At 50.0% G+C, this 22018-nt stretch overlaps 1 protein-coding gene across 2 annotated transcripts in view; it reads left to right on the forward strand.

Annotated features, from left to right (window-relative positions):
• The first annotated feature begins 1030 nt into the window (after positions 1-1030).
• The window catches only part of PTX4 (pentraxin 4), a 102486-nt gene continuing 81498 nt past the window's right edge, over positions 1031-22018 (forward strand). For both annotated transcript variants that reach the window (XR_015300695.1, XM_086941379.1), the window contains exon 1: positions 1031-1586. Coding sequence is in view for 1 of the 2 variants with exons in the window: in XM_086941379.1 (XP_086797505.1) it covers positions 1449-1586 (138 nt within the window). In the remaining variant the exon portion in view is untranslated. The remainder of the gene's footprint in view (positions 1587-22018) is intronic.

Here is a 22018-nt window from a genome sequence, read left to right on the forward strand (position 1 = left end):
CACTGAATTTTGCCCAGTATGTACAAATAGACCAGAGACAGTGGCGCACTTCATGTTTGAGTGTGGAGAGTATGCCCTGCCTAGGAAGAAATGGCTCAAACACTTGTGTCGCTAGTTGGGCACTAGACGTCATGTGGAGGCCTTACGTATACTGATGTCTGATACCCGCACCTTGTATGCTTGTGTTCTAGCCAAGTTTTTAGCATGGGCCTGGTCCATCAGAGCCAAAAGGCTTAAATCAACTGTTTAATTCTTTTTTAAATAATTTATGGAAAGCCCTTTTTAAGTGAATGACAATATTTTTTAAAGTATCTGGACACAAACTTTTTTGCACATTTGTTCTTTCGTGTTGTTTTTATTGTAAAGCTTTTATGATGAATTTTATCGAAATAAAGCCTTTTTGACTTTTTGACTTGACTTGAAATTGAAATTGAATTGATCTTCCCTTTGTGGTTTTTTGCACACTTAATTCTATTTTTTTAACACCCCTCTTCAGCCAGGCTAGCTTGAATCCAGTGGCAAAGTGAGCAAGTAGACATCACAAGCTCAAATCTTCAACCCACCAGAGCCACTGTTTATTAACTGGTCAAGGGCATTGCTAGTGCAGAACTCAAGGGGGTGGTGGCGGAATTGGTGATTGATATTGCAGCTGTTGGCCTAGCACAGGCGGAACGATTCAGAATCATAACACTTTTCAGACCGCACGAGCTGTGTGGTGACCAAAGCGCCATCCTAAGAGCAGGTAGTGGTCCAGCCGCACGCCCCCAGTCTGCTGTCCCAGGGAGAGGGAGGAGGCCGCCGCTGTGCGCTGGAGGCCAGCTCCGTCTGACTGACCCACCCCGGGGGCGCCTGGACAGCTCCGCTGTCAAGTTCCCATGGCTATAATTGGCGGCGGGTGAAGGAATGCGTCGGAAGCCTGCAAATCTCATCTATTTAGGGGAGAGGGTGTGCCTCCTGTTACTGAGGGGGGAGGTACCGGGGCTTCTCGTCTTAAGAAAGAGGGGTGGCAATCAATCAGAAGTGAGGTGGCAGAGACGGGAGAGTTTACAGAGCGGAGACGGGGGGCGACAGAGCGAGCAAAGACAGACAGAGGGGGCAGCAGTGAGCTGGGGGGGTCCAGAGAAGCAGCTAGGGGCACCTGCTGAACGGAGAGGGGCAATTAATCAGACAGAGCGAGGCAGGGCGTCTGGCGAGAGGGGGGACGTCATGCTCTGAGCTGACAGACACGAAGAGACCGACCACAGGGCAGTTCAGCTGAACTGGCAAAGAGCTCCAATAGAGAGGCCAGGAAAGGTTAGGGACAGTCAAGAGTGACAGAGAGGCATTGCAGGACCGGACACGGGGAGGTAGGTGGAGGAATGTGACAGCCCCCCCACACTGCAGACGCGCACAGAGCTGTCCACAGACCGTCCAGGCCGCCTCAGTCCCACCTGTGGAGCCCGCTAAAGATGAGACCCGGCAGGAATGGAGCGGGGGCGGCGGCCCTGGCCCTGCTGGCCATGGCCGTGCAGAGCAGCCTCCAGCAGGACGCCGGCCCGAAGCAGGGGAAACCTTTCTTCGAGAGGTTCAGGAGACTGGAGGAGCAGGTAAGGCCACAGGGCTGTGTGAGGAGAGTGTCCCGTTGTGCGCATGCCTTGGCGGTGCAATGCAGTAGTAAGTGTCATGGGAACTAAAATAGGCCAGTGGCCCCCGGCTGTGCTGTAGTGGGCCCCGCAGACGCACGGGCCACGGGCCCAGGTGCACCAACGATGGTTATGATCCCGGCAGCACGACTGACTGGACCTAAATATTCCAAAGCACGTGGTTTCGAAATGGCGGCGCAGTTAAACGGGACTTCTTGTTTAATGGGTGCAGCGGAGTGTTGCTTTGGCTATTTTTCAATTGACAAGATATATTGTTCTGTTAGTGGCGGCTGGGTGGCGGTAAAACCAATCGGTGGTGCTCCACGCCTTTTATTATTCTAGATTGTAGTTCAGGCCAGTGGCTCTCAGGTAGATGGAACTGCTTTGGGAGTCATTTGTGCCACAAGTCCTAAGGTGCAAGGGCCGTTTTTTTCGCACGGGTTGGTTACTGTAGGAATGCGCGGGAGTTGGAGTGAAGGTTCATTTTAGATTGGTGCCCCAGTGAAGGTGAATTTATGAGGTTACACCTCCTCTTTTATAAAAATGCCCCACTGCAACGAGTGCCAATCACCTGCACACTGGCATGAGCTGAACACACTGAACTATTGCCAGTTTAAGCTCTTTTTACACCCAGAGACCCGAAAGCATGATCGGAAGTGACTGTGTCCCTTTGAATACAGTGATTTATAAAATCTCTCGGGGTGCCCCCGGCGAAACGGCGCTGGTGCAGTAAACTACATTGCAGCCATTAAGAACGGGCTATCACTGCTGTGTCTAATGGTACTTAGTTTGTTAAGTGCGGATGGATGAAAAGCCAAAGGTGAGTCTGCTTTTCCAGGACTGACAGGGTGAACCTGCAGTCGGTGCAGGAGACACCTTAACCCTCTGAGCTAACTTACTGGAACGCGAGACTTGCTCTAGTTCCCACCTGGAATGCATTGTTCCAAACTGATAAATAAGGCCGCTGCCGACTGTTGTACTGGGATTCCAGCAGTTGCTGTCAGTCCGAACAGAGGTGCACTGTGAGAGCTCTGTGCATGTCTCAGTACTGGGATGTGCATGCACTGTGAGAGTTCTGTGCATGTCTCAGTACTGGGTTGTGCATGCACTGTGAGCAGGGTCGGATTGGGATTGAAAATCGGCCCGGGCACACACAAAAAAAATCGGCCCACATTTGCATAATGCCATTCCTCAAATCACTGCTTCTGCGTAATTGCATTAAAAAGAAGGAGGGGGGGGGGGGGCTTAAAAAAATGCACGCATTAGTTTATACTAATGAAACACACCTGAAAACAAGTGAGGCTACTTCTACTGAGGCCCCCTGCCCCGCTCAGTATGTGCATACATTAATGGGCCGGCTAGCGAGACAAAGGGAGTGATACCTCTGCCTGTTGCTAAACCGGAGGTGGGGGACCGGCGGTGTTGGTGGGGGGAAGTGGTAATGAGCGCCCTTCTGCCTGGAGAGAGGCCACGCAGCCACCCACTGGGCCGATGGCTGTATTCCAAAAATAGAGACACTGCCCAAATCGGCCCCAGACTGCTCAAAAAAGCGGCACACAGCAGGAACTCAGACAAGTGCCCGCGTTACCAATCCGAGGCTGACTGTGAGAGTTCTGTGCATGTCCCAGTACTGGGTTGAGCGCGCATTGTATGAGTTCTGTGCATGTCCCAGTACTGGGATGAGCGCGCATTGTATGAGTTCTGTGCATGTCTTAGTACTTGGATGAGCGTGCATTGTAGGAGTTCTGTGTATGTCTCAGTACTGGGACGTGCATGCACTGTGAGAGTTCTGTGCATGTCTCAGTACTGGGATGCTTGTGCACTGTGAGAGTTCTGTGCATGTCTCAGTACAGGGATGCTCGTGCACTGTGAGAGTTCTGTGCATGTCTCAGTACTGGGATGCTCGTGCACTGTGAGAGTTCTGTGCATGTCTCAGTACTGGGATGCTCGTGCACTGTGAGAGTTCTGTGCATGTCTCAGTGCTGGGATGCTCGTGCATTGTATGAGTTATGTGCATGTCTCAGTACAAGGGTGAGCATGCACTGTGAGAGCTCTGTGCGTCTCAGTACTGGGATGTGTGTGCATTATTTGAGTTCTGTGCTGGTCTCAGTACTGGGATGGGCGTGCCCTGTGACAGATCTGTGCATGTCTCAGTACTGGGATGAGTTCGCCTTGTTACAGTACTCTCAGTTTGTCTCAGTATTTCGATGTGCGTGACCTGTTGGAGTTCTGTGGATGTCTCAAAACTAGGATAAGCCTGCTTTGTATGAGTTCTCTGGATGTCTTAGTATTGGAATGCGCGTGCATAGTACATTTTCTGCACAAGTCTCAGTACTGGATGCGTATTCATTGTCAGGGTTCTGTGGAAGTCTCAGTACTGGGATGCGCGTCTGTGGATGTCTCAGTACCGGGATGTGACTGCATTGTTAGGGTTCTGTGGATGTCTCAGTACTTGGATGCGTATATTCATTGTTAACGTTCTGTGGATGTCTCAGTACTTGGATGCGTATATTCATTGTTAACGTTCTGTGGATGTCTCAGTACTTCGACCCTAGGGTGCACAGCAGGTCAGAGTGTAAGCACACTGTGCTTGCTCTCGGGTGCCCTAGTACTGGAATACACATAGATATTGTGAGCAAGGAGTAGTGTGCTACGTAGTCCAAAGCTTCTCAGCACGTCATAGGGGTTAGGAAGCGCTATACAACTGCAATTACAACACAACGCAAGGCTTTGTACAACTCTTCAGGTGCTGAAGCTAATGGAAGTGAGTGCCCGATGCAACCCAGAGAGCTCCTTTGCCATAGGTTGGACCGCACTCTGCTCCGTGCTGTGCCCGCTCGATGCAGGGTGAGGGGTGGGTTGGCATTGTATCTGCTGGGCAGGCCTTCCTGCAAGAGGCGGCTGCTCGTGAGGAGATGAGCACTGCGGCTGCCATTGATGACTGGGGTGACCTCACACCCAAGGCAGCAGGGCCACCCTCGAGTGTGATAAAATAAGGGCCTCAGTATATTTATATTCACAGCTTGCTTGAAGAGGGCATCCCTCCCTGCCTGGTATTTATTTCAAATGTAAATAGACTGGACTCGATTCATACTGTGCCCTGCCTAGTATTAGTTTCAAGCGTAAATAGACTCGGCTTCATTTATATTCTGCCTCTGGCAATCAAGCCTACATCCAGGGACTAAAATGTGTGCTGGTGCCCATAAGGGCTAAACTGTAACTCCAATATTCTAAAGTCACACATTGTCACCCAGAACCTAGAAATCAGGCTTGTTTTCAAGTGTGGTGGTTGATGGCTGAGCTTCTGTGATTCGCAGAAGACTGAATGTGTAATAACAGATGAGCAGCAAGTGTTGGAGACGCGTGTATAACTCATCTGTATGGGCAAGGGTATACAGCGTGGACACAAAGCAGACAGCGTTGTAGTAGAGCACGTGCCTGCCATGTTAGGAAGACTGGACTGCCACAGGTGACAGGCACGAGGAGGTAACCATGAGTCCATACTATTCTCTCTTATGAAAAAGAGAGTATATTTGTTATTGAGCGAGCCTTGAAAGAGTTAAATGGATGGGAGTACGCGATGAAATATGATCGGGGTGTATCTAACCTTTGTCTAGCTGAATTGTTATAATACTTATAGTTGTTTTAATAAAGGTGTTTTGAAGAGGAGTAATAAATAATGACAGAGTGTAAAGTACCAATTATTAAGTGTGTTTACTAATTTAAGGGGTGGGGAGGGCTTCTCTGTACCACCCACAGAGGAGAGACTCCCCCTCAGTTTTCCCTCGATTTCCAGCGGTCTTTTCTAAATGATCATAATCCAGTTCGAGGGGATAAAGAAGCACCTGCCAGGGTTCCTCTTCTCTGAAAAGGCTTCAAATGTCCTTTTGATGCTCAGGAAATCTACCGGATGCGACTCCAATAATTTGGAGGTAACTCAACAAGGGTGAAAGGAGGGATGAAAAAGAACCCTCCTAAATATGGGTTCCGAGTGACATCATAGACAACTCGAGCTGTATATCTGATGCCGCACAGAACCCCTCAGTGAAAAACATCCCCATTATTCACAGTTGTTGTCTAGACTTGTATATGTCATTGGTAGAATTGGCATGGTTTTGTATGGTGGAGTTGGAACATATTGTGTATTTGTGAAGCGCCGGTTGACCCTTTGAGGTACTCTGGCATCGAAGAACAGGTGTTTACTGTTCCCGACCTCAAGGTTCTCCTTTTATCAATCTGGGAACATGACAAGCTTTGTGCGCCTGTGACCAGGAGGTCGAACACAGATACCTGGAGTGCAGCCATTATTCCACAGAACCGACAGACCTGGATAAGTAACCCAATGTCCAAAGCATTATATGTTTAAACTGAATGCAGAGGACCCTCGTGTAAGTAGAATGCAGCAGACCTTCATAGCAGATGGTCTGCTCATATGCATACGCCGCTTTCCCTCTGGCTCAAGCCTGTTCACGAGGAGGCTGGCACAGTAAACTTTGATAACTTATTCAGAGAGCGCAAATCCTGTTAATACATTCAAGGAGTGTACAAATATGGGCTCTATGCGGATTCGAGCAATTATTAGGGCATTGCCTAAGCTCCTGCCCAGAACTAACATACTTGGCAGCTGTGCTTTTTGTTTCCCCACTGGATGAAGCTTAGTTTCCTTCTCATTTCTGATGAATATTTGTTTCCCTAGAACCTGGCCAAATGTAGTTTGCAGATTTCCTCTCTGCCTTGCAATTCGATCACCTCAATCACGCCTCCGTCTTTGTCCTCGGCGATCCCTCACTCCCTCCTAATTCTCCCCCTCCGTTACATTTTTTTAAAACCAGTCTTACTTTCTCTTATTTTTCTTCCACCTTCTATATTTTTCCTTTCCTTGTCCTTTGTTTCTGTCCGTTCTTCCTCTACTCATTCTTCTCACTGCTACTTTTCTCTAGCAATAATCTTCCTGTCTGCATTCCCTCTTTATTCTCTTTCACTTCGGCCTTTAATTTCTCCCTTCACTCTTTTATTCCTTTCTGTGCTCTTCCTCTCATTTCTCTCTTCTTCCACGCATTCCTTCTTTTCTTCCCTCGTGTCTTTCTCTAATGCATGTTGTCTTTTTTCCTTCCTCTGTCCCCCCACGAATTCCTCCCCAGTGCCTGCCTCTTTCTCTCTGATCCCTCATCTCAGCTCCCCTCCTCTCTCTTCCACTTACCACTACCCTTCATCGTGTCTCCTTTCACTCTTCCTCACATCCTTCCTTTTCTCCTATTATTTCCTCACTCATTCTCAGTGTATCACTCTTTAATGGCAGCTTATTCTATTATTCCTATCTAGTCAGTTTCTCACGTCTTGAACCGAGACATCCACTTCGTCACCCACTCTTTCTCCGTTGTTGCTAAAGTTCTTCCTCTATATATTTAATGATTTTACTTTAGATCGCATTTTACATTCGCAGTAGTTTATCAGCAGAAAGAAGATTTGGGGTAATTTAATTATTCTCGGGAAGATTCTGATTGGTTTTTGACTTAAATATTTAGTGGAACCTCAAAGACTATTTTTTTTAAAGTAAAGAATCCCTAAAGCACGTGGGAAATTCCTCTGCAAATATAATGTTTTAATTTTAGATCATATTTCACATTCTCAGTAGTTTATCAGTTGAAAGAAATCTGGGTAATTTAATTATTGCCATCTGGTCTTCTAATTGAGTAAGCAACTAGCTGAAGAAATTACATTTTCATGCCAGCTTAAATAGGAAAATTCAGATTTATATTAGCGAGAATTAAACCCTTCAGAAGAGCTGCTAGACTCCAATCTGGTGGCCACGGTGCAAACAGGAACTACTGGTCTTCCTTTCCCTGCTTAATTTTAGCCGGTGGTTTCCAGTGCTTGGCACAGCAGTTAATTGTTGACACCAGCGCTTGTGACAGTCTGCCACAAGGGGGCGCTGGCCCAGATGACCACAACAACAGACAATTATTAAAAAACACTATTACCTGCCTCCCAGGCCCTTTTTTTTTTACAGCTTTAGAGGCCCAGAAAAGTCTGAATTGTCACACTTGTAGGAGCGTGATGGTTATTAATTTTGTTGTTACTATCACTGGCTGCATGGCAGGGGCAATGTGTGGTGCAAGCTGCAGTGGTCTCCTGACGAGAGCCCTGGCACTTATTTATTTACAAATTAAGCATTGGATTTGAGGCCATTAGCCACTGATGAACCGCGTTCTGTGCAGGTAACAGCGGTGGGGCAATGGGGCCGGGTAAGGGGGGATTTCGAGGGACGATGCAGAGGGAAAATAAAATAAATAATTCATTTTTCCTCAGCACCATCCCTCAAATTCCCCCATACCTGTCATAATCAATTTACCGAGATCAGGCCCTTTGCAGGCATACCTGTACCCTGATGCTTACGTAGGTAGGTGCTTGGTCACTCTCTCTCTGATTTTCTGTTCCACGCCAAATGAGGTCACGACTGACGGCGGCAGTCACAGTGACAATCAGTGAGAGAGGGACCAAGCACATACTCACATAAGCATGAGGGTACAGGTATGCCTGCAAAGGGCCTGATCTCGGTAAATTGATTATGACAATCTGCTGGGGGATTTTTTAACACATTGCCAGTTAAAGAAAATTAGTGTCTACTGATGGTCTTGCGCTGATTTCCACTTATGTCTTCTGCAGGAACACTAACAAAATAAGATTATCGGTGCAGGGTGGAGTGACAGACCCACGCCCTGAAGAAATTGCCGTGAGTCACCCGTGGGCAATGAAACATGTTGGCTTTTATATGAGCAGACACACAGTACTGAATAAAGGTCCATTAGCCAGTGGGGTCTAGCTCGGTTTTAAATTAGGAAAGATGCATCAAAGAATTTGGTGTACTAAGTCCTTTCTCTGGGTCTAGACCTGCGGTACACCAGACTTGTCTTGATGTACAGGCAGGCTTTGACATTCTAGCACCTTTGTCCAGTTTTCTTTTTCTTCTTTTGTGCACTATCACAATTTCTGTTTGGTGTGGTGGACGCTGATGATGAGAACCTAGGTAGCAGGCGAGTACCATCCTGCTGGCCTCCATGGTGTTACTCCCGTGAGGCTCCACCATCCCTTTTCACACATTTTTTCTCCTTCTTTCCTCTTCACTCACTTGAAGAAGTTCATCATAGGAGGGGAGGGTTGAGAGGAGGGAGGGTGACAGTGGGGAACACAGGGCAACTTTTTAAACCAGTTTTTATTCTTTGAAAGTGGTGACCCAGATCTACTAGGCACAGACGGCATTTTGGTAGTCGCTGCCCCAACAAATATTTTCATGGTTGGCAAAGATTTTGAGGATTAGGCTCACCGTGTGAACAGGTCCCAGTTTGTACAAGAGCCAAGTAATTCTCCTTCAGCACGTGTGACTGAGAAGGCACAGACTTCTCAGGGTGGTGGTGTGAGGATGCCCAAGCTCAGAGCTTAACAACCACACGAAAGCGCAATAAATGAATGAATGTCCAAACCAGTGCTTATCTTTCATGAAAAAAGTACTTTATTGCATGATAGAATGTCATACTACACATTTGTACAATCAAAATATAATCAGGGCCACTAGAATCATGCAGCAGGAGAGGGCCAAATTATGCTGCAGGTTTGACTAAATTATGCGGCAAGAAAAGGCAAATCATGCAGCATAACGCGGCAGATTGTGTAATAGTACTGCTTCATTATTAAGACATTTTTAAACTTGGTAACACTGTCTGGGCATTGGTTCCACCTCATTAGTACCAGTTTAATGCCCAAATATAGCAATAATCAACAAAGGTGACCAGCCCAGTTTTGCAAAGTACCTTCCAGCACACTACAACACTTTTCACTCAATTTTTAGTAACTTTTGAACCCGTTTGACCTGGAAACAATTTTTTTGTTAAAATCTGCAGCAGATTATGCGTCATAGGATAGATTATGTGGGAATTGCGTCAAATCTATAATTATGAGAAAATTGCTGCACAAGCGCATAATTCCAGTGGCCCTGAATATAATTATGTGTCCATGGCCGTTGTCAGGCAGTGCTGTGTCTCTATCTGCTATCTCCACCAGTCCCCCAATGACCTAGGTGGTCCGCCCGCTCAGGGTAATAGATATTAATATGATTAGAGCTCAGCTGCCGTTTTCACTACTTGCCAGAATTGTACTGAGCCTTTTAATCGCTCAATCTTGCATTTCTTACCACATGCTGTGGATAAGTCCTTGGGGCAGCAGCACAGCTTTTTTTTCAGCACACTCGCCACTTCCTCTCTGAGAGACCAGCACCAGCTAGCAGCAGTGGCGTAATGAAGCGTGAGACCCCCCTGCAGAGTACATGCAAGGGTACCCTCATGCTGCTCGCCTTATCCTTTCCCTTCCCAAATCCTCTCACATTACTCCTGTTCTTAAATCCCTTCACTGGCTCCCTATCCGCTTCAGATCTCTCTTCAAATTAGCCTGCTTTGCCTTTCGAGCTCAATACCGCTCTGCCCCTGTTTATATCTCCTCCCTAATCTCATCTCATGCCCCCAGCCGTACCCTTCGCTCTTCTTCTCTCTCTCTTTTGCACATCCCCCGTTTCCGCAAATCCAGAACTGGTGGCACTCGTCTCTCTGTTTTGGCCCCCAATTCTGGAACAGTCTTCCACTTCACATTCGTTCCATCCCCATCTACACCCATTTCCGAAAGGCCCTCAAAACCTTCCTTTTCACCCAGGCTTTTCCTTCTTAGGTTCCCCTGATCCCCTCTGTGAGCCCTGACCAGGTCCCCAGCGCCAGGAAGCCACTTGGCCGCAGTGCGCTTTATTAAATACCTTTTTCATTTAATTTCATTTAATTTCATGCTCCGGACCAAGTCCAAAGCTCTCAGGCCAGGGGCCTGCCAGTGCCAGAAGGGGCCCCCAGAGCCCCTCCCACAATGTGCAGGTTATGAGGGGCTTTTGTTGCACCACTGGCTAGCAGAACTACAGATGTGTTTTGGAATTACTTCTGGCTCCTTGCAGTTTTCAGACCTGGTGCGTTGCCGACAGTTGAGACCCTGCACGGGCTGACAACTGAAGTCCTACACAGGCTGATTCTAATGGTTTTGCTGCGGTCTTTGGTGACAACATGACCATGAACAGGCTGATAAACTGTTGATGGTGCAGCCACACACAGGCCGATATGCTGATGACGATGCATCCATGCATAGGCCTATATGCTGGTGATGAAGCGACTACGCACAGGTCAATACTCAGATAATGCTGTAGCCATACATAGCCCAATACTACGGTGAAGATGGGACATTGAACAGGCCAATATTCACATGATAAATTGGCCACATACAGCCGGTTCACTTGACTCACGATCACAGTCTCAACAGGCCTTGGCAATCACAGTCTCAATCTTTATGTTTCCCGCCACTGTAGAGAGACTACAGACCCAAGGACAACCAGGTCCACAGATTGCTCACCTCAGTGTAATTCTTCTATGTGCCATTCAGACACTAGGGACATACCACACCTCACTCCTACTCCTTCTAAACAGTCATGCAGGGTTGGTAGGCTCTTTCTCTCCCTCAATAAGGAATCAACCTTCTTGGTGCTTCAGGGCAGGTGTACAACTCTTCCAGCAAGAGGTCAAACTCAGGTGATGTCCCCTCACCTCTGGGATGCTGGCAGTCAGGCCGGCACCAAGGGACTGTTTTACTAAAGTTCCCGGTATTGCAGAAGGTGCTGCAGAAGCTTGTGCATCCCCTTCTGTAATACTGATATCGCTGGTGCACATAAAGCACCAGCGATATTATCTGAGGGCATTCCCTCATTTGCATGGGAGCATGACCCTATGCAAATGAGGGAATCCCTTTGCCTCTGCACCCTCGCTGTATTACAGACAGAGGCACAGAGGCAAAGAAGCTGTCAGGAGGTGCACTGACAGTGCTGATGGCAGCCCTCTGGTGGGGGTGGGGGGGGTGGGGAGGGTCCTATGAACCCCCAGACATCCCCTTGCAGGCTGGTGCAATCACTCACTGCACCCGCCTGCAAGGGAATCTCTAATCCCCCCCTAAAAGTGCAGGCAGGTTGCCACCTGCACAGTGAAAGACAGACCAGCTTCAAAGCGGCCGCTCCGCCCCGTGAGTTCGCGGCTGCCCTGGGGGCAGTGCATTCAGGCTAATATGGTGCATTTTCTTTGTTTGTGGTGGCCACTCCTTTTAAACCTCTGTCTTGTCTTCATTTAGTTGTAAACTGTTGCGAGTCATCCAGGCTGCGACCTTCTTCATAAAGTCAATAAACCTGATTTTAGCTGTCTCCGGATCTTGACCAAAGGAGATAATTAATTGGATGTCATCTGCATGAGATATTTTATCAAAGCCACAGGAACTAACAATCTGATCAAGAGGGGCCTTATGGGTATTAAAGAAGGTAGGGCTTAAAGAGGATCCTAGAGGGACCCCTTTATTCATGGTTCGAGATTTGAAAGGGTATTGTGAGATCGCTTGGGTTCTATCTCCTAGAAAATCTTTAAACCAGTATAAGGCCTTTCCATATGTACCTATCTCATAAAGTCTCTGATGAAAGGTGGAGTGGGAGACAGTATTGAATGCGGCTGACAGATCGAGTAGTACCAGCATAGCCAGAGTGCCAGCATCAAACAACAGTCGGTGACAGGGACAATAGTTCACTGTCTATCAATCACAGCACGTCTTGTATGCCCCTCTAGGTCACAGGACAAGTCCAGGACCTCAGTCTTATAAAGGGGCAGGCCAAGACATCTGTGCACACACTAGATTAGTGTGACGCTAGGTACAAATTCAAAAGTCAGGATACCAGATACACAAAGCCTGGTACTCAGGGTATGGGAACACAACTGCACACCATGCAGTGGACATTCCCATCCCAACAAGAGCCAAAGCCAGAATTTTCAGCCAGTCACAGTATAATCAACGGTAAATGCGCACATTCATGTTTTATACAGTGCTTTATACCACATCTGCTATTTCTCAATATTGTAACCAATATATGCTATTTTTACCCACTTTCTGGACCTGAGATGCATGGACAGATGCGCCCCCTTACCAGAAAATAACACTGTGCCCTTTAGATCACTGCATTTTGCAGCAGAGAGCATTAAATGCGCTGAGCTACCCTGTCATCTTGAAGAAATAACCAGAAAAACCCACACAAAGATGGTAAGAAGGAAACTTGTGTGTCTTAGTTAAAGAAATGTACTGCCAGACACAATGGCGTTTGAACATAAGTAGCATGAAGACAGACTGTTTCAAAGATAAGCAAGAAGTGAAACACTGTAGTCATGAAACCTCTAACTCCCTTGGATTAACCCTGAGAGATATAAAACTTAGTAGATTTTTTTATGCCAATGACTTGGTCCATTCACCAGATCTGTCAGAAAGGTTTGTGGGGCTTGGGTCTAAAACCTCATCCAAGGCGCATTATTGGCATTCTTACGTTTATGCCACATGGCATGTGCTATTGCTTCTAATTGTAAAAAGTATGTAGGAAAAAGAAAAAAACAGCAGTTCCATAATGGTATCACTTGGCATTGCAAGTTCTGAATTGCAATTGTATGCAAAACTAGTCCAACTCCAATAAATCCAACTTGTCAATAGTTCAATAGTAACATGCATCGTAAGCACCTTCTTAGTGGGGATCATACATGATCAGTTGCTTAGTGACCTCAGGCACTCCTCCTCCCAGTCCAAGGTGAACGTGAGTGGTTATGACCTAAGATATTCTTACATCCAACTATGAGGTTGTTTGTAGGAAAGAATTGTAGTTTTTTGTCCATATATTTATGGTCATTTTACCATTGGCTTCACACTGTCATAGTCTTTTCCTTGATATAGAATAAGAGCTTGATTTGATACTGGATTGTGAGTATTTACATGATTGACTTACTTTTGGAGCATTGACTTATTGGACATATTCTTATACTGTTGTTCTAAACTGCATGTCTTTCAATTTGGTTTCTTATAATGAGTTTGTACACCGGTACTTGTTAAACGATTATGCACTTTCCGTATCTGGCTACTAGCTTTAGTCTTATGACACCATTCATGATGGTTTCTCATGGTTCACCCATGGTGCTGTTAGTTGGTTGTTGTTAGGTTATGTTATGTTAGGTTAGGTTAGGTTAGGTTAGATTATGTGCAGACTTGTAAAGTACAACATCAACCAGGAGGGTATTATGGCACTGAGCAAGTGCCAATCTAGGCATACCTAGAGCCTAGTGCGACTACTCGAAAAGCCAGATCTTCAGTTTCTTTTGGAATTCAAGAAGTGAGGAGGAGGCAGATCATTCCACACTTTAGGAGCAATGTAAGAGAAGGCTCGACAGTCAGATCTCGTTTCCGTACGTGTGAGATTTGTGCATGTCCGGGTGAGCTGAGGTGTCTGGAAGGTTTATGAAAGCAGATGTAATTGTTGAGGTAATGAATGCATGGTTAGTGTTGGCAGGCAGTTTGTTAGTGATTGATTAACATTGTGTAACCACTGGTGTCTTACTTCTGTCTATGTATCTTTTTTGAGTTATTTTTTGTGTCACATATGCTAGCACTTTGTATATATTTTTTACATTAGGTCTTATTAAGGGTTTGCAAGTGTTGTTCATCTCAACACTCTGTACGGAAGGGTGTTTAGACAAAATATTGAGTTGTAAATATGGAGAGAATCAAATATCGGGAAAAAACATATTGGGACACACAAATATTGTGATGCAAAAATATCGTTGCAAGAATGTTTTTTTTAGGTAAGTAATAACGTTGTTAAGAATATTGTTGTTTTTAATATAATTTTCAATAATATATTTGTAAAACATATTACTTTTTAATTATGTTAATGTGTTTTAATTCATACAATGATTTTGAGTTACTATTGTTTGTGTCATTGTTATGATTTGTTACAAAGATATTTAGAAATTGTAAGTGATTTAGTACTTTTGGTGTTATTGTTAATAGAAATTTATAGTGTCCTAGAGGTTTGTTGGGTTAGTAGGGGCATAGGGTGGGAAGTTAACTAAGCAAAAACTAATGGTTAATTAACTAATAATGTGTAACTAATTATGTGATTGGTATTAATTATGCAAATTATGTAAAACTGGTTTATTTTAGTTATATTTTGGTTGTGGGTTGCTAGGTTATTAGGGGTATATGTTGGGGAATTAATTGTGTAATAATTAATAATAATTAATGATCATTTTATGAATAATTATTTGAATGTTAAATATGTAAATCATGTCATAATTATATGGCTTTGTTATGTTTTAGCTGTGGGCTGCTGGGTTTGTAGGGGTATAGAGTGGGAATTTAATGAAATAATAATTAAGTAACAATTATTGATTACTTGTTGATTATTCAATTGATTATCAATTACCTGAATTGTGCTATACCTATTTATTTGAGTTACATTTTAGTTGCAGGATGCTGTGTTTGTAGGGGTAAAGGGTAGGAAGTTGTTGGACAGGCCACATGAAGGGCTCGCTCCCTCCCCGCACGACCAGGCCCGAGCCCGGCTCCTCAAGTGTTACACGCCACTACTCCCCGTTTTCCGTCCCCTCTGGGACCCCTGCCTCTGAACATCTCGACCTCATGGGCCCGATGCCCTACCGGCCCACTCGCCCGACCTGGGCGCCATCTTGGACACAGCACCACGAGGCCGCGTGGCCTCCGATCGACCCTAACCCTGGGCCTGGCCAGGCCCGACATCCCGGCACCACCATCCACCCAGGAGGTGAGCGGACTACTTGGCAGGTCAATGGGAGAAAGAGGTGTCGATGGCTCTCCCCCGCCAGGTGCCGATCGCCCCCAACCTCCCCGGGCGCTGGCTCCACCCCCCTGCTGGGTGTCTGGACTCCCTCATCCCGGACCTCCCGACCTCCAAGTGCGAGGGTCCGGACATCAAAGGGCGCCAGACCTATAACTGGGGCAGCTCCAGGGCAGGAAGGCAGTTGTATCCTGGAGTCGAGAGACGCAGAGAAGAACTCATCCTTGACGGACTACTGGCGCTGCCGTAGCCCTGCCTTGCGAACTATCGTCCTACCTGCTGGCGCTGCCGCAACCTTCTGAAACCTTCATCGTCGTCGGGACCTGCTGGCGTGGCCGCGGACCGTTTGTAATCACCACCTTCATCGGGACCTGCTGGCTTCGCCGCGGACCGTCGCTACCTTCAACCATCTCGGGACCTGCTGGCTCCGCCGCGGCCCGATCATCTAGAACGCCGAGCTCGAGGATTGAGAGCTATTTCATCTATCCGATTGGTAACAAGACTGTCCCACTACCCCTTTCCCAATCCAGAGACCAGAACCGAGGGGACCCCGGAGTCCAGACCTCCTTGTACCATTTTACCGTACTTAAAGAATTGCTTATAAAGTCTCGTTGAACCTTATCCTTGTGTGGTGTACGTCTGTGGGGGGGAAGTTACTTGTCTGTACGATCGCTGGAGACGGCTCTCCCCGGAGACCTCTCCCCCTATCCTCGGCCGACCCTCCCGGTCCGTCTAACATTGGTGGCCAGCGGCGCGATCCGAATCACCGCATAATCGTACAGAGAGTAGCTCACCCCACGACGAAATCACAATGACAACCAAAGAAAGCGGATCCACCGAGAAATTCCAGATGGAGAAATTGGAAGAATACAGCCATCGTGAGTTGAAACAATTCTGCATTGAACTAGGTATCGCTACCACCGGTCTAAGTACTAAAGACGATTTCAAGCACGCCCTTGAGTCCTGGGCAGAAACCGGGGCCGTCAGACCCCCGGACCAAAATGTCGCAGCAGCAGAAAAAGACACCACGGCTCCCGAGGAGCGAAGACCGGGTCTCTCGCAAGACGAGATCCAAGAACGAGAAAGAACCCGACTACATGAACTAGAAATGGCCCGGCTCAAAATGGATGGTGAACTCAAGTTAGCCGAACAGAAACTGAACCTAGAACATCTGCGGCTCCGAGAAGAACGGGAAGAGAAACAGAGACAAAGAGAGCTCGAGGAAAAGAGACTGGCATATGAACATGAGCGCAAATTAGCTGAGATAGACTTACGCAAACAGAACAAAGAATTAGGGGTGCCCGAGCAACCTCGCACCCCAGGGGCAACAGAGAAAAAGGTACACATCCCCAAGGATGTCGTTCGAGAATATTTCCGAGAGGACGACATCCAGCAATGGTTCAAGGCCTACGAGATCGCTATGACTTCCCACCGGATCGATCGAAGCGACTGGGGAGCCGGTCTATGGGGGAGGTTCCTCAATGAGGGCCGCGATGCCCTGCTACAGCTCCCAGACCATCTGATGACCTCCTATGACCACATGAAAGCTGCCCTCCTCACCCGCTATGGGCTCACACCCGAAATGTACCGCCAGAGGTTCCGAGACTGCACCCGAATCCCGGGTACGACTTGGGTGGAATACGTGAACTATTTCAGCCGGGCCTTCGAGGGTTGGATCAAAGGAAGCAACGTCACAACTTACGAACAACTCTTCAATCTCATGGTATGGGAGCATCTATCAAACAACTGCTTCATCGAGCTCAGGCAACACCTCCTCGACAGCAAATTGACTGATCCACGGCAGCTCGCCGCCGAGGCTGACCGGTGGGAAATCACCCGAGTGGGCCGAAATGGGTCCTATGAACAGATCCGGAACCACCACGGTCAGCACCGTCCCCGAGGAGGAGGAGGGGGCCAAGGACGAGGAAAGGACAACGCTCCGGCCGCCCCCGCTACCAGCACCCCACCCCCGGCCAACCGGGGCAACACCCCGGCGCGGCCGGGATACAGAGCCAATGTCACGTGTCATCGATGCCAGCGAGTCGGCCACTACGCCAACGACCCAAATTGTCCACAGAGCCAGACTCCGAGACCCCGCCAGATGGCTGCCGCCGCCCTGGGGGAAGAACAAATCTCCGAGGAACATGAAGAATATGAGCAAGAGCACCAAGAATGGGAGCCAGCCGCCATGGCTCTAGCATGCTTAGGGGGAAGAGACATGGTCCCGCGGGTCCCCCTACCCGCCAACACCCGGAAGTACAGTCAATGGGTGAGCATTAATGGACGCCGGGCCGAAGCCCTACGTGACACCGGGGCCAGTGTAACAGCCGTCCGCTGTCACCTGGTAACCCCAGAACAGATCCTGCCGAACATTCTCTGCCCTGTCCGTTCAGCCGACAATTCGGAGAGTCTATGTCGGATGGCTTGCGTCCCCTTCGAGTGGGGAGGAGTCTCCGGCATGTTGAAAGTGACGGTCCGAGATGACGCCCCCGTAGACTGCCTCCTGGGGAATGACCTTGAAAGCTCCCCGTGGGCCGCCGTAGAAAGGAGAGAGCACCTGGGGATGTTGGGCATCCCGGACTGGGCGTGCGTCACCACCCGGTCCATGGCCGCCCGTGCCATCCCCCGACCCGAAGAACCTGAATGGCCGGCACCTCCTCCCCCGGTCGCTCCAGTAGAAGACACCGACCGTGCCGTCCCCCCAGAATAAACTCCCGAGGGGCCCGTTCAGCCTCAGGACCTTTCCGGCCTGGATCAGTGGCATCAAGAGGGGGGGCCCACCCAGGAACAGTTTCGCCAAGAACAGAAGACCTGTCCCTCCCTCGAGGGACTCCGCCAACAAGCCCTCGCTCAGAGCGCAGGGGATACGTCCGGAACACATTGGGTCTATTGGGACAATGACCTGTTGTACAGCGAACAGAGAATCGCGTAGTTAGGGGCCAGTCGAGTGGTAGTGGTGCCCCTCCGCTTTAGAGACTTCTTGCTAAACCTGGCCCACGATGTCCCCCTGGCTGGCCACCTGGGTCAGGATAAAACCTACAGTCGCCTGGTGACCCACTTTTTCTGGCCTAAGATGAGGAACGATGTACTCCAGCACTGCCGATCTTGCCCCACGTGCCAAGCCAGTGGGAAGAGCGGCCGCAAGTTGAAAGCCCCCCTGCAACCATTTCCAGTGGTCACCACCCCGTTCGAGAGGGTGGGGATAGACATTGTGGGGCCCCTCGACCCCCGTACAGCACAAGGACATCGGTTCATCCTGGTACTGGTGGACCACGCCACCCGCTACCCTGAGGCTGTTCCCCTGCGAACTGTGACAGCCCCGGTAGTCGGCCGGGCCCTGATGGGGATCTTCTCCCGTGTGGGCTTCCCCCGAGAAGTCGTCAGTGACCGGGGCACAAACTTATTTCAAAATACATGAAGTCCCTCTGGCAACAGTGTGGGGTCACCTACCGATTCACGACCCCCTATCACCCTCAAGGAAACGGACTCGTTGAGCGGTTCAACCGCACGCTCAAAGGGATGATTGGGGGGTTGGAAGAGCCCCTCCGTCGCCAGTGGGATGTGCTACTACCGTGCCTTCTCTTTGCCTACCGAGAAGTCCCCCAGAAGTCCCTCGGCTTCAGCCCGTTTGAACTCTTGTATGGACACCCGGTACGAGGGCCGCTCAGCCTAGTCAAAGAAGGCTGGGAAATGCCCCCTCTAAAGAACCCTCCAGATGTTTTCAAGTACCTCCTAACCCTCCGCAACCAGACCCGACGATTCAGAGAGATGGCAAAAGCAAACTTGGAGGCCAGTCAGGAGGACATGAAAAGGTGGTACGACCAGATTGCCTCCTCCATCGAATTTGAACCCGGCCAACAAGTATGGGTAATGTCCCCCACCGAACCATGCGCCCTGCAAGACAAATGGACGGGGCCCTTCAAAGTAATCGAACGCAAGGGCCCTGTCACCTATCTCATCGATATGGAATCTTCACGGAACCCTCTCCGGGTTCTCCACGCTAATAGACTGAAACCCCATTTTGTGCGTTCAGAACTCAGCCTCCTGATGGCAACAGACAATGGAGCCGAGGAGGACTCCGAACCCCTCCCTGACCTCCTACGGACTCGGGAGAAAGACGGCTCCGTGGACGGGGTCCGACTCTCGGAGACCCTCACACTGGAACAGCGCCAAGGATGCCGAGATCTCCTGCTGCAGTTCGCCAGCCTGTTCTCCCTCACCCCAGGGGTCACCCCCTGGTGCGTACACGACGTGGACACTGGGGACAGTCCCCCTATCCGCCACCGGGCCTACCGCGTACCAGATCGGGTACGGGCCTGCATCCAAGAGGAGGTGGCCAAGATGCTCACGCTCGGGGTCATCGAGCCCTCCGACAGACCCTGGGCCAGCCCAGTAGTACTGGTCCCCAAAGCGGCCGCCCCCGGCGCCACACCGGAACTCCGGTTCTGCGTCGACTACCGGGGCTTGAATGCGGTCACCAGAACAGACGCACATCCCATTCCCCGGGCAGATGAACTAATCGACCGCATGGGAGCTGCCCGCTACCTCAGTATCTTCGACCTGACGGCGGGCTACTGGCAGATCGGCCTCACACCCCGGGCCCAAGAACGATCTGCATTTTCCACTCCTGATGGCCACTATCACTTCAAGGTCATGCCATTCGGCATGAAGAATGCCCCAGCAACGTTTCAGCGGCTAGTTAATCAGGTCCTGGCGGGGCTTGAAGGATTCAGCGCCGCCTACCTGGACGATATCGCTGTATACAGCCACCACTGGTCCGACCACCTCCACCACCTCCGAGAGGTGCTACAGGCCCTTCAACGAGCTGGCCTCACGATCAAGGCCAGCAAATGCCAAATTGGCCAGGGGTCCGTGACCTATCTCGGACACCAGGTGGGAAGCGGTCTGGTGGCCCCTCTGCAACTCAAGATCGCTGCCATCCAGTCTTGGCAGCCCCCCATCACCCAGACCGAGGTACGTGCCTTTTTGGGACTCACAGGCTACTACCGGCGGTTCGTGAGAGACTATGGCAGTATTGTGGGGCCCCTCACGGAACTCACATCCAAAAACCAACCAAAGAAGGTCAACTGGACCCCAGACTGTCAAGCGGCCTTCGAGAAGCTGAAGGCCGCCATGTGCTCCGCCCCTGTGCTCCAGGCCCCCGACTACAGTCGGGAATTTATCGTCCAGACGGATGCCTCCGACCATGGCATTGGGGCAGTCCTTTCCCAGTTGAACCCCGAAGGACTTGACCAGCCAGTGGCTTTCATCAGCAGGCGACTCCTGGCCCGAGAACAACGCTGGAGCACCATCGAGAGGGAGGCCTTCGCCGTGGTATGGGCCCTCAAAAAGCTCCGGCCCTATCTCTTCGGCACCCACTTCCGGGTACAGACCGACCATCGACCCCTGCAGTGGCTAATGCAGATGCGGGGGGAAAACCCGAAACTACTACGTTGGTCCATCTCCCTGCAGGGGATGGACTTCACTGTGGAACATCGACCTGGGCAAGACCACGCCAACGCCGATGGCCTGTCACGCTTTTTCCGCCTCGACGAGGAGAGTCCCCAAGAGGATGGGTGACTCTCCCCGCCTTCAGCTGGGGGGGACGCATGTTGGACAGGCCACATGAAGGGCTCGCTCCCTCCCCGCACGACCAGGCCCGAGCCCGGCTCCTCAAGTGTTACACGCCACTACTCCCCGTTTTCCGTCCCCTCTGGGAACCCTGCCTCTGAACATCTCGACCTCATGGGCCCGATCCCCTACCGGCCCACTCGCCCGACCTGGGCGCCATCTTGGACACAGCACCACGAGGCCGCGTGGCCTCCGATCGACCCTAACCCTGGGCCTGGCCAGGCCCCGACATCCCGGCACCACCATCCACCCAGGAGGTGAGCGGACTACTTGGCAGGTCAATGGGAGAAAGAGGTGTCGATGGCTCTCCCCCGCCAGGTGCCGATCGCCCCCAACCTCCCCGGGCGCTGGCTCCACCCCCCTGCTGGGTGTCTGGACTTCCTCATCCCGGACCTCCCGACCTCCAAGTGCGAGGGTCCGGACATCAAAGGGCGCCAGACCTATAACTGGGGCAGCTCCAGGGCAGGAAGGCAGTTGTATCCTGGAGTCGAGAGACGCAGAGAAGAACTCATCCTTGACGGACTACTGGCGCTGCCGTAGCCCTGCCTAGCGAACTATCGTCCTACCTGCTGGCGCTGCCGCAACCTTCTGAAACCTTCATCGTCGTCGGGACCTGCTGGCGTGGCCGCGGACCGTTTGTAATCACTACCTTCATCGGGACCTGCTGGCTTCGCCGCGGACCGTCGCTACCTTCAACCATCTCGGACCTGCTGGCTCCGCCGCGGCCCGATCATCTAGAACGCCGAGCTCGAGGATTGAGAGCTATTTCATCTATCCGATTGGTAACAAGACTGTCCCGCTACCCCTTTCCCAATCCAGAGACCAGAACCGAGGGGACCCCGGAGTCCAGACCTCCTTGTACCATTTTACCGTACTTAAAGAATTGCTTATAAAGTCTCGTTGAACCTTATCCTTGTGTGGTGTACGTCTGTGGGGGGGAAGTTACTTGTCTGTACGATCGCTGGAGACGGCTCTCCCCGGAGACCTCTCCCCCTATCCTCGGCCGACCCTCCCGGTCCGTCTA

Source organism: Lissotriton vulgaris, chromosome 10, assembly GCF_964263255.1.
Source record: "Lissotriton vulgaris chromosome 10, aLisVul1.2, whole genome shotgun sequence".
Lineage (NCBI taxonomy): Eukaryota > Metazoa > Chordata > Amphibia > Caudata > Salamandridae > Lissotriton > Lissotriton vulgaris.